Raw genomic sequence first — 13,875 nt, forward strand, 5'->3', positions numbered from 1 at the left:
TATACTTGCTGCTCAGCCGAGCACATCTTTGAATTTATTGATGCGAAGCAAAGTTCTCAGTCACATTGTATCAGAAGCACTACAAATGTCATTCTTAAATTTATGTAGCAATGGATCATATAAACCACACACTTCATAAACAGCCAGCAGATTTCTCAGGCTTTTGTTCCTTAGTAAGATTTGTTATATTCCTTGAGTAAAACATTATCCATTTAAAGTCATTGCTTGAAATGCACTGATCAAAACCAATAGTAAAGATCTAGTATAACTTTAGCACAGAGTGAGTCAATCAGTCATGGCTGGACAGACAAAGCAGTAATGAAGCTGAAGAACAGGGAACTACAACTGTCTGCAGGATTCAAAAGACTGGAGGCAAGGATGCGATACCCTTATCTGCTTTTACTAATTACCATCGATTTAAAAATAAACTTTTTTCCTCAGGTGAGGGCTGGGAGAAGAAGGGTGACAGCAAGGCCCTTCTGTGTCTTATTCCTCTAAGCAGGAACTCCAGCAGCAGTGCAAGGGCAGCTACAAAAGTGCTTTTTTATGTCAAAAGGAAACTGTGGGATGGGGCTGCTGTGGGATGGGGAAGAGCCCGAGCTGGACAAGAAAGAGGAGCAGGTGCATGTGTGCCCAGGAGAGCTTGCAGCTGGCAATACAAAGCCAAAACTTGGGCAGTTGAAGAGTGTGGGATTTCTATCCAGGGGAAAAAAAAAAAAAAGAGGTGGCATTCATTAGTTCGATTTTGGTTTGAAATATCATCTTTCCCTTCTTAAGGGATTTATGGATTCCTGCTGCAAGACAACCCGTTAGTTCTGTTATGCTTCTGGAATACAGAGGCATCAGAACTTCACAGAGGTACATGGCTCATATCTGCGGCACCAAAGGTTGTGACATCACTTGCGCTGGTGGGACAAAGCTTTGTGTCAGTTCCCCTTAGCTCTCTTTCTGTGGCAGAAGCTCCCTTCCAGTCTTCACCTGCTCTGAGATAAAGTGTGTGCTTTAACACTGATTTTAAAAACTCTGCTAACATGTAAGGACTCATGCTATTGAGATGGTAATAAGACCTGACTTTCCAAATACTCAGGAAAGCACAAAGACACCAGTCCAAGCTGGTGACTCTCTGAAAGGTACTGTTCTAGCTGAAATGCGGGGTTTTTTATGAAAGATTTAGAGTGCCAAGGGAGTACTTGTGTTAGTATAGTCACAGTTAGCTATATCCATCTTGTCTAGTTTCATTCACATAGTAATTTCAGAAAGCTCTGAGGTGCTATATTGTAAGGGAAGAGTTTACATTTTATGAGAGTGTTTAAAAATACGCACCTGGAAAAAGATCTTGAATGCAGACAGATCTGTAATGCCAGAGTCTGTGACTTGTGCCTGAATGGACTGGAAGTTTGATACAGAATTCAGTTTGAGCCTGTATTGGCTCTGGCCCCATACTTTCCTATTAGCTGTGTTTAAAAGGTCCATTTGAATTACCTGAGCAGTTAACATTAACAAAGTAACAAATAGGGCCAATGAATGACTGAAATTCAGGCACTGTTACTGTATATGATCAGGGTCAGAGGGAACTTTCAGGAAAATATACCAGAAAAGCAGCATCCCAGGACGCTTCAGAAAGCTGTGCATTAACAGCAGGTTATCATCTTTCCTTGTGGAATCATCTAAGATACAGCCTCCTGAAATGCAACAGCTGTGTATTTTTTTTTAAAGGAAATCATAGTCAGATCTCTTGACTCACAGGGTACTCTTACCTACCCTGAACCTCTAGCATGGTTTACAGCACAGCACCCTTCCTCTCCCTGCACCCAGACTTAATTGGTAAGCTTATTGCTATTTCAGCTGAAGCACAGAAGAAAGGCTTATGCCATTGAATGAACGGCTGCTGCCTTCCTAATAAGTCGCTCCGTCATCGGTGAATTTGGTCTCATCACATCACGTTCTCTCAGGAGGCACCTGAGAAAGGAGAAGAGGTAAGAGAGAAATGGGAAGGCCATGAATACAACATCAGTTTTCCTGTAAGATCACCAGCAGTATCCTGGTGGAGGAAAATGGTACATAAAGACCTGCTCTTCAGGTGCAGGTTTCTCTTATCAGAAACATTTGACCTTGGCAGTAAATTTAGGCAGAACAGTGGTGGTTTCAGCACTGAAAGAGACTGAAAATGAGCACCCAGAGACCAGAGCGCACAGAAGAAGCATTTTGATATTGTATTTAATTTTTATGTTTTAAAGACACCTCAGGAGGGGAACACGTAAGGCTTCATACTGTCCCAGGGATCCATTCTTTTAAGTGCACAGGCAGACCCAGTCCATACATTTCAACAGAATTCAATACGGGTGAATAAGCAACAGCTACAATTTCTACCAAACAAGGTTCTTGTGACTTCTACTAAGGAAAGCTCACATACCAAACTCCACAAATCTTATTTCCCAATAAAGCAGATGTCATCATTAGGGCAATTTGATTTTCAGCAGTTCACAAAAGTTTAGCAGTCCATTAAGTACACTGATCAACATGAAGGAGGCCACATTTTAAGACAGAACCATCTGAAAGTCAACCACCCTTGAACAACACAGATCATTCATCCAGACTGCAAGAGTGTATTTTCAGAATTGGGAGCTATTATACTTTTTATCCTAGTTAAATGTTGCTACATTTAACACAAATGCTGCCATATAATTTTAGTTTTAATTTCTCAGTTTCAGTACACTTGCTACTTCTTACTTTTAGTAACAGTCTTACTTCCACAAGTATTTATCAGGAAAAATACTCACCTTGCAAGGTTTTGTTTGGCTTGTGATTTAGAATTTAAAGCAGCATGAATCAGTAATTGGCTGAAAACATCTCTCTGAAAAAAAAAGTCAGCAAAAATAGTGTTCAGTAACTATAAAGTACTGCTGGTTACAATGTCTCATTTACCAAATCATTAAAATCCCTGAGGAAGGAAACATACTGAAAAGAAAAATTAAACAGCTAACACTGCTAATAAGTGCTGGCAAACAGGATTCAGTCACAAGCACAGTTTAGCTTTTCCCTTTCTAAGAATGAAATGTTTTTAATAATGTAAGTGCCTAATGAAAGCTACTGAAAGAGGATTAAGTTGCATCAAAAAGTCTTTTACTGATCTTCTTTACCTGAGCGTTACTGCCTCCTAGCTGGATTAGTTGATAACGGATTGGGTACAGCAGGTCTACAGCTTTGTCGCAATTTCCATTTTCAAACTCTACAAAAGCCTGGCACAGTGGCAACCCCAAACTAGGAGCCAGGGAAAGCTCATGGTCTTCACAAGGTGCTCTGTAGAATGAGAAAACGGTTAGCTCCCATACGTCACTATAAATACATGTGTTTCAGTGCCAGGCTGTCATTGCCCGCAGACAGAGTATTTCTTCACCATACAAAGCCTGATGTTTCAAGTACTTTATTTAGACAATACCTTTTGGTGAGGTTATATCACTTTCACCTTCTTGTTACCCATCAATCAATCAGTTTTCATTCTTCTGCATATATCCACAAAAGGCACAAGCCCAACGCCTCCTGCCTTTGCAACGAACAGTTTCGGCTAGAAAAGTGAGACGACTGCACAGTTTCTCTTCTGATGATCTCACCAGAACATCCTACTGCGAGTTGACTGTCCTCCCCTCTGCCGAAAGTGGCAACCAGTTTTCGCAAACGTCTCTAAACAAGAAACTTGCAAAACAGCTCCCCACACAGCGCAGTGCCTCACCACCTTTGTCATGTAAACCCCATTCCCAATGACAGATCTCCAAGTCTGCTCTTTTATTCTAACCATGACAGACTGCTTTTAAGGCCACAAACACCAATGGATTTTAGCTAGCTCTTTTTTTTTCCTCTCTTCTCTTTTTTAGCGCTTGCATCCTAACCCATCTAAGAGTGGAAGAGCCATATAGCATAACTATATGCCTGCAGAAGAACATATACATTCCGGCAGGTATTCTTGCCAGCATTTTAAAAAAAGTAAAAATACAAGTAACCAAACTGTAGCTCTTTGGTCTATAGGCAATACTTGCACAGGATCATGTGGAATTGTGGTTTTCTACTGCTACAGGAGAAGCTGACAGCGATCAGGCCTCGGAGGTAGTGCCACTTCAGTGCCAAAAGCTTGGCTGGCAATGTGAGGAGAGGAGGGCTTTCTATCCCAAGCACTATAAATTACTGAGAAGACAATGCACAGTTGAATACTATAAACTCCATCTGTTTTTTAAAATGGATTTTTCCTGTAAATTATCCAATGAAATCTTTAACATTGAGGAGCCTTAATCACTGGCTTCTGTTTGAGTGTGTGCAACGACAGCTGAGTCACACTAGTACCTTAAATTTACCAAACACAGAGCATACCCTGTGCTCTCCTTGAGCCAGTATTACAAATTTCCTGTTACTTCCGCTAGGTCAACGTTGATTTTTCCATATGCAGCGTTGCCCTATGTGTTTACCATTCCTTAAACAAAATAAGGCATCCTGGAAAGTTAGAAGACAACAACAGATGTGCATTTTAAGTTGTCTGAAGTAGTTAATGATGAAAATGATGAAACAATTCTTCATTTAAATGTTTGTTCCAGCTCTCTGAGAAAATGCACAGAGATGGAAGACTGGTTAGGGTGGGGTTTTTTTCCTTCCTCTTGCAACTGATCTGAAGTATTGATTCATGACAAACAACATAACCCCTGCATTAACTAACATTTCCATCCATGCAAATAAGCATGTGATACCAACCACCAGAGCACGCCATGGAATACTTATCCAAAAAAAAAAAATTACTTCTGTCGACTTTAAATTGCAAAGCCTAGGGAAAAATAGTAATGAAAAGCCAAGAATGACTGTTGTTTGTGCCAAAGTTTTATGCCTGCTTTTTTAACACGTACAGAACACATCTTGGGTATCATTTAGCTATTATGTATTTGTGATACACATAAATTAATCCATTAATCCAATCATTAATACAATCCCTTCATCTCACAGTCTAATAAAATCAAGCTTTGTAATACGTCACAGCTGAAAATGTACAGTTGTATTCCTAGGAAAGGCTGAACACAGAGGCAAAAGGAAGCACCAGCTGAAAGGGTAACTAGCATATGTTCATTAAAGCTTCCCTGAAGTGGTGTGCCTGTGCGGTTTTACATACTTTCTACATACTTACGTATACTTCTACAAAAGACATTTGCCATTTCCTACTGTAGTCAAATCAGACATGCTTAGGCTTGATTTGACAGTTACTTGTTTTTGTAAGTATTCTTGAAAGTTACATTTATTTTTTTATTATTTTTGATTGAGGGGTATTATAGTCAGGAACAAATAAGTGGCAATTTCAGGTTCTCCTTCCTTATTTTTTAAGGCAAGGGATGCAATAGATGCTGAAACAGAGGAAACACAGAGTGGGGGAGGGGGAGAAATTGTGTTTAAAGCACCTATATATCAACCTCTTCAAAAAATAAGGCAAGTTACAGTTATTTAACACATAATGTAACACAACCCCCCACACCGTTTAGATGAAATATTTAAATATTAAAATTTTTCAAGTAATTAAATTTGAAAGCACAATATATTCTCTATTACTACTTTAGTATTTGAAATTCAATTTCCTGCAGAGGTACTTCACAATGCATCAAACAGTAGCTATTAGAATATCAGTACCACTAATGCTCTATTATTAAAAAATCTTTTAATCCAGAGCAAAAAAGAACCACCATAGATAGCTGACATATATTGTAGAATGCCCTTACTAACATACAAGTGAAATATTTTATTCACTGTACGTAACATAGCTTAGTGAGGACCCATTGAAAGAAAATATACAGCAACTGTTCAGCTGGTGTCCACGACATCAAGAGATTTCTGCCCGACAAGATTAGAAACCTCCCTAGACATTAACTCACAAAATAAGTAATTACAGGAATCTCCTAACTGCAGATTGGTCTGCTTAAACCAGGCATGTCCCAGTGACATGCTAAAGCAAAGAAGAGCGAGTTGTAGTGCTTTGGCAAGCCAGAGACGACATCACCTTGAAGTTCAAAGGACAAAATATTTCTTGAATACTTTAATTCACTGGCTTACTTGGCAAGTTCCTGAAGAGTTGTTAAAAGCTCATCAGTGGTTTTGTGGTCTTTGGCTCCAAGTGAGGACATCAAGATGTGCACATCATTGAACAGAAGAACGTGATCTTTGGTGTGCTTCTTTGTAAGCTTGAGAGTATTGTTCCACCTGTCTCCAAGCTCTACACCTAAAAGTAAAAACATTTTTCTCAATAAAATACCACATGGAAAAGCATGACTTTGCAATATACTTTCAGTCACCCACCATAAACAACATTCCTACTAAACTTAAGAAAACATTCCCTGATGTGGCAAAATTTGTACAGTAATACTCAGCTGCAGCCTGCCGTATCTGGGCAAAGAGTTTACTGTCAGTGATTTATCACCAATCTAGATTGCATTATGTGAGGTTCTGGCTCTATTACAAGATTGCTTATGTCTTCTTGGAGATGACGATCACAATGAGCCATCTGTAGCAATCAAAACACAGATTGTAAAGATGGATTTCATATATAAATTCAATGCATCATTAGTGTTTTAGCAGAAAACTGAAAATAATGTCTGTCTGTTGCCCTTCCCCTTCATGAACTCGAGTGGATAAACACTAGCTTAAAGAAGTTCGGGAGAAATGCCACTGAGTTACCAGAGCACACAAAAGCCAGAGGCTAATATACATGTACCAGCTATTTCAATCAGTACTAAACCAGAAAGTTAAGTACCTCACTTGAAATTTACTTTAAGAAAGCTCTACAGCTTTTGAGAGGCTTATGTACTTGATTGTTCAGCCTCAAATCTCTAGGGACAATAGAAGTGAATTTGCCAAAAAGGAAATATGTGACCTATGCTAGCCCTGAGCTGAATGAAATACCATACTGGCATGGAAAAAAACCCACAGCTCTTGGGAAGAATAAAGGTTATGGCCATTGTTATGAATTTCACATTGAGGCTTTTCTCAAGAGCAGAATTTTCTTTTGTAACAGAAGATTTCCTCTGTAACACTGACCAAACTTGCTCTGTAAGTATATTTAAATGCTTCAACATGCAAGGCAGGGGAAAGGGGGAGGAAAAAAGAAAACGGTTCCCCTTACAGTTTTAAAAAAGAATGGCAAGTGGATATCTTACCTTCCAGGCGAAGCCTGTACAACATCGAACAGTTATCTACCACGTCCAGCATGCTTCCACTTGACAGACACCGGGGAGCAATCTGTAATCACAGGAATTCATAAGCCACCCAACTGATGTGCTAGTGGGAACTTCTTCAGATAATCAAACTTATTTCCAGAGTACAGAATTAATTTTATCTTTTTATTCATTCAAAAATACCTGTTTTCCAATAGCCCTAATGGCATCTTTCCTGAATACAGCAATTTGCAATGACAAACACTTCTATTGCTTCATTTGTGTTATTTTTCCTGTTATGAACTTAAACCGAGGAAGTATGGAGAGTCACCAAGGTATTTTATTTTTTTCCAAAACAGTGCCATACACATTACTTCACTTTGCCAAGGTTAGTAGATAGGAGCCTGCCCTGAAGCTTTCTTAATGCCTGCATTATTTGTATAATCCTTACAAAGATACATTATCCTATCTAATTTGATATTGCTTATTCACAAAGATTGTTCTGAAATCCAGACAGTAAAGAACTATAGTAAGTTAACTCGGCATAAAAAGACAGGCTTCTGTTGACCTAGTACCTAACATGCAAAAACACTTCTTTGTAAAGGTAATTTGACTTTATAGGAAAATTATTTTACATCCTTTTAAAAAGCATCAGTAAGAAACACCTTTACAATGGAAAACACTACCAACAGTGCCATTGTAGCTCTTTCAAGCACAAGTGTAACAAACACCTGAACTATATAAGATGCGAGTCTTTTGGGTATTTTACCCAAAACTGTTGAGAAAGTTTCCCTAAAAATCTGTAACAGATGTAAATAATACATATATGGCACACTGTAATAGCTTCCAGTCTCATACAGAAGGAAGAAAGCACATTTCATGGACTTAAGCATGTTCTCAGTAAAGAAAAAAAGGCCCTTACTCACGTGATTGTCATAAATTGTCAAAGCAGCCTCATATTCACCCTGTAAAGGCAAACGAGGACTGTGTGATCAACATTCAGATACAGTAACCAAAGGCATATGTGTTAATTAATAGATGTCATAATATTACTTCACAACTGCCTCATGACTTGATCAAAACAAACTACGTCAAAGAAACCTTGAAGTATTAAAAGAAAGGAGTCTACTAAGATAAAGCAGGATTTGCTAAGCAAAACAATCACTATGTTTAGGTTTCATTTAATAATAGGTACCAATACTGGTAGAAGTTACACATGAAGGAGAAAGACAAGGTATTACCTCTCACTCTAACGTTCCTTTCAGAGATTTTGGCAAAAATTAGTGCATCCCACGGTGTACGCAAAGAGGTAGGAAGAAAAATCACTTTAAGCAGGCTACAAAAAAGTTGTATAGATAGAAGGTGGCAAAATAAACAAGCTATTTAGACTGCTATCAAGAATTACACTCCTTCTATGTTAACAATACTGCACACAAGCAAGTCACTCTGCTTTCTGACCAAACTACACTGCCTTCTCAATGATGTCACGTTTGTAACCCTATTGAACTGAACCACACAAGTGCTAAAGCGTTATTAAATCCAAGAAAACTCAGTGCTGCAACCTGACAGGTTGGGTAAAATTGCAACCATTTTCAAAGGGTTCTTAATAATAAGAATTAGAAACCTTAATAATTAATACCATTGGTAATGAAACTTATTGCCTCTTACTGAATTTGAAGAGAATTTTGTCTAATTTTTGTCTGAAAACTAGAGATTCAAGTTCATCTTTCTATCTAAATAACTGTGCCAAGTGTAATTAGTGAGACCATCTGATCTTCAAATGTGCAATAATCTCACAGCAATTTTTCAACATCCTAACAAAGACCCGGGAACTTTGACCAATGGAATTGAAACTTTTCAAAACAACTTTAACAAAGGAGTAGCTTGTGAAAATGGCACTGTGTTATTTTATAAAAACATCCCTTTAAACAGCTGAAAAAAACCCTACAAATGTGTGGTCTACCTTTTAAATAGCATTAGAGAAATGATGTATTTGGGACATAAAACACCTATATGAAAATATCTCATACCTTTTCAATAAAGTATAAAGCCCAGTGCCAGTAATTATGGCAAGCAAGCATGTCACTGTTCTGGAAGAAAAAAAAAAAAAAAAAAAGAAAATATAATTTACAAAATAACTTCCCATTTAAACATATCTAATCAGATTTCTGTTTCCTTCTTCAGTAAACTGAGTATTTCATGAGACAGAAGGGACTTTAAGGGACAGAAGGGACAGAAGAACTTTAAATCAGCTAGCCAAGATGCTTTTTCACTTGATACATTTGTCCTTGCAGCTATTCAGGGAGACACCTTAAAAACAAAGTTTCCCCCCAGGTCACTTTCCAGAGAAGAATTTCACTTGGATATCTGTTTCAGAATTCACCCTTCTGCAGCACTTATTTTTCCTTAGAGAAAAAAACCCACATCTGTAATGAGTAAGATTTATCTCATCTAAAATTTAGGCATCTTGTCTAAAGTAACCTGGACAGAGACTGGAGAGAGATACCCACCTTATGAGGGCCATTCATCCCACCCACCTGGACATCTATCTCAGACCGAGAGGAATCAGTTAAACACATGCTTCACTACAGACTGCAGAACCTGCACTAGACACCAAACACATTGGCAGCTCACCAGATGAGATTATCATTTGCTGGACTATACAGACTTTGCATTGCCCTTTCCAGCAGGCTCCAGAACGTCCAATACTCTTCCCTAGCCTGCACTTCAAGACAATGTCATTGCAGTTCATTTTTGTGAATGCAATGAGAATAGACAAAACAGGAATACAGGTTCGGTGGGCCTTTGGTGAAATCTGAAGTACCAGAAAGGTTCACCCCTCTCCTCCCATTCCCTTCCAGGGCTGTACTTAAACTTTTTGTTCTCACAAGTGGAAAAAACATCTCCATTTTCATGGTGACAACTGTTAACACCCACTTTCAGAAAGCACAAAGGTTCCCAGTGAATGTCCAAGCTTTATGGTGCCAAGATAAACATTATGGTAATCTTTACTTAGTTAATATTAAATCACAAACCAAACCCCAGCAACTGAAGTATTAAGTGCTTGACATAAACTTGATAATATCATTTACTGTCATTCCAGATGTCATACAAACAAGGACATGCCATTGCCTCACTAAATAAAACAGGACCTTTTTGATGCTGCTGATTTTGAGTTCTGAATGAGATTAAATTGCTAAAGGAGAAGTGGGCTTGTAGCTAACTAAATAAAAGCAGGCTACGGAAACTCACCACAACAGCTCAGGAGAAAAAACATTGCCATTTAATAACAAACAGCACTGGCAGAGAGGTCCCTCCCAGTAAGATAATTTTGCCCCTTTTGATTTTGTGCTGAAATATACATAAAAAACAAATGGCATCTGATTTTTCTCTGGGAGGTGGAGGAACAAACAAAATAAAGTACTCTGTAAAAAAACTGGTACAAAATCTTTGCTTCTCTAACTGCAAAGGAGGAAGATTAATTACAAACAACAGAAGGAGACTGAATACTGTGGCAGTACAGATAGATGATCCTGGTCATTAAAAGAAAAGAAATAAGAATTTCAAATTACCAGGCCAAATACAAGCATTTCTATTAAAGCCCTTAGAGAGACCTGCTTATTTTCATATGCTTAGAGTTTAACACTTCACCTTCAAGATGTTTACAATAAAAACTACTGCACAAAGGAAGTGATTATGCACATTATCATTACGATAATGCCAGCTACTACAAACCCTTACTATTCTGGGGCAGGCATGAAGGTACATTAGTCAGTTCTACTTACTGATCTTGCACTTTTTTTAATTTGGATAAAGGGTATAAATTACAGAGGCATGCAATTATTTTAAGAAACAGAGCTTAACGATCCAAAAGTCACCTGTTGGGGGTTTTAAGTCATCACCTAAACTGTCAGTCCCCTGCATCACTGTTTCAATAAAACTAATATATTCAAGGACAAAATGCTTTTTGGGAAATGACAGATATGAACCTCAAGCAAGGGCTTTCTGTCTGCACTTCCTAGCAGTATCTGAATGCTAAATTTAAACACATGCAAAACAAAAAGTCATTCTAGTCCCATGATCCAGCCTTGTTCTTTGGGTGAGGTGGAATGGTCAGCTCAGAAGACTCTTAAAACAGACTCACGTGGGCTGTAACAAATTCAAAGGTCACAGCTTTCTGCTCTGAACAGAACATACTTAACCATTGGGAAAACACATGGTGTCCAACACAAATAAAAATTAAGCTTCACTTACAGCGAAGGACCAGAGGATAGCCTAATTAACCTATTCAATACTTTGAGAGATACTCAAATATATTGGATATATAAAGCAACTTCAGTATACGAGAAAAGAGACCAAAGCATCATTTATCTTTTCTTTACTGTTGACCTTTAAAACTCCTTCCCCATCCAGAAGCAAACAGTCTTCTAAAACATTCCATTTGACTATAGCATTTCACACCTCAGTTAGGTTCCTGTGAAGAGATTTAGTCAGGCTCCTCAACTGACTCTTAGTGACCATCTTAGTCTAAGCAAAAAGCTTGTGAAAATAGCACTGGTCATTTGACTTTTATAACCACACAATACATCACATATATATAAATCACATTGCAATAAATCACAATTTTCACATCTGATGTTTCACCTGACCACCACGGCAATGTCTTTATGAGATGTAAAATACCTAATCAGCTCCACCAGGAAAAAGAAACTACAACACACACAGACAAACCACACACTAGCTAAAATAAGGCAGTGTGAGAGGACAGCCTTTGTATGAATCCTGGCCTACAGGCATGTTTACCATTTTTGTAACCTCAGCAGTCGTAGCAATGATGACTTAACAGTGGTCCACAGTATATATCCCTTATAATATGCAATTTTTCCCTGTCTCTTGCTTCAAAAGTAACATCGATAGCAACAGCACCTCAAGTGATGGTTTCTTCCAATACGTGAACTTTTCATTGCTTTCAACACGTCCGCAGATAGGAAGGAACTGCATGCAGAGGAATCAAGAACTTGGCTGCAGGAGATCCAAGAAAACCTAGAAGGAGCTTTTTCAGAGATGCTACAAGAATGTTTACCTTCCAGTTGGTTTCTGTTTCTTTCATAAATTCTAACCCTTTCTTCACGTCTGCTTTCATTTCATTTATGTGAGCTATAGTATGAACAGACCATGCATCTGTCTGATTTATAGCCAAAGCCTGCAAGTTAAAAAGGAGAAAACATGATGAAGCTTATGAACTTGCAAATAGCAATATTTATCACTGCTGATATAGAAAGAAAAGACTACTTGCTGCAGGTTAAGTACACCCCGGACCATCCCAACTAACCACAACCAGGAAGTTTGATTTGGACAGAAAAGGAAGACAATGTTTACTGACTGACTTCACTTCCCAGCTTCTACTGTGTAGAGATGAACACCTGCAAAACACTTTAAAATGTAGGCTTTGATGAAGATTATCAAATAACATTTTATTTCACAAACATGTGTCAACAGCAGCCATGAAAGAATTGCATACATAGGCACAGTATGTTCCATGATATAGTGCCTTGCAGGTAATCATTTCTTCTTCAAGAACGTGGTCAGCTCTGAGTATTCAGCAAATTCCTCTTCCTTCCTCCAACTCCTCCCAGCAGGTTTTAGGCATTTTGGGAGGTTAGTCATTAACCTAGCAAATGTTAAATGGCAGCTCTTAGTCTTTGTTGCCACTGTCAGCAAAATGATGTAACAAGTCTGAGAAAAACACCCATTAGAGATTAAGTGTATCTGAGACTTCTGCAGGACAAGGATAATCCTGAGGACTGGAGAAAGTCAAGTATCATTACTATCTTCATCAAAAGGAAACAGCACGGCTAATACTGATCCCCAGGAACACTGTGTACAATACAGAAACAAGCATCTGGCAAAAAAAGGGAGGGGGGAACCCAAACAGGATGGACTGTCAAAAGCAGATTACCTCAAACCAATCCAACATTCTTTAACAGCAGGAAACAGCCTATTATATGTGGAGGAAACTGCAGATGTGGTAATATATGGATTTTATAGGGGTGTTCTGACACCATCTGACAAGGCACGCTCATAAGTAAGCGAAGGAAATACAGTCAAGATGAAACTGCCATGGTATATCATAGACGTGGGAATCTTTCTAAGGAACAGTCACCAACAGCCTCTTAGGAAACTCTGTGAGCCTCTCCATGTTGAGCTTTCTACTAACAACTGGAATGATGGACAGAGTCAGTTCATGGCATTCACACAAATCACCGCCCAGAGACAGGGACCATGTTTTAGAATTATAACACCTTTTAGCACCCATAGCAAGCAGTTTACCTCACGAGCAACCTTCTCAGCACGATCAAAAAAGTTTGTTTCCATGAGTCCAAAAGAGTAGTAGCCTTTCACGTAGCTAAGCAAAAGAGGAAAAATAACACATCGTCCAGTTAGAACTAGATTTAATCTAGGACTCAAAAACATACTAGGAACAGCATTTAACTCAAAACAGTCCTTATAATGCAAGTTACAACAAGGGTTCCAGCTTGCTGAATACAGAACAGCTAGCTAGTTCTGAGAGGAAATGAGAGGCCCAGAGACACCAGCATAGGAAACAGTAATGAGATGCACACTGTGTTTTGAGAACCGGCATTTACATCTTTGGATAAACTAGAATTAAGAGTTGCACAGAACAATCTACTGATCTCCGTAA

General features: G+C 38.5%; 1 protein-coding gene across 2 annotated transcripts in view; it reads right to left on the minus strand.

Moving 5' to 3' along the window:
* The window catches only part of TTC38 (tetratricopeptide repeat domain 38), a 20,171-nt gene continuing 6,296 nt past the window's right edge, over positions 1–13,875 (minus strand). For both annotated transcript variants that reach the window (XM_040594362.1, XM_040594363.1), the window contains 9 exons: positions 13,503–13,578; positions 12,256–12,375; positions 9,203–9,262; positions 8,099–8,137; positions 7,176–7,257; positions 6,076–6,241; positions 3,141–3,300; positions 2,781–2,854; positions 1–1,959 (listed from right to left, as the gene is read on the minus strand). In XM_040594362.1, coding sequence (XP_040450296.1) covers positions 1,866–1,959; positions 2,781–2,854; positions 3,141–3,300; positions 6,076–6,241; positions 7,176–7,257; positions 8,099–8,137; positions 9,203–9,262; positions 12,256–12,375; positions 13,503–13,578 — 871 coding nt within the window. In that variant the 3' untranslated portion in view covers positions 1–1,865. The remainder of the gene's footprint in view (positions 1,960–2,780; positions 2,855–3,140; positions 3,301–6,075; positions 6,242–7,175; positions 7,258–8,098; positions 8,138–9,202; positions 9,263–12,255; positions 12,376–13,502; positions 13,579–13,875) is intronic.

The sequence above is a fragment of the Falco naumanni genome, chromosome 5 (assembly GCF_017639655.2).
Source record: "Falco naumanni isolate bFalNau1 chromosome 5, bFalNau1.pat, whole genome shotgun sequence".
Classification (NCBI taxonomy): domain Eukaryota; kingdom Metazoa; phylum Chordata; class Aves; order Falconiformes; family Falconidae; genus Falco; species Falco naumanni.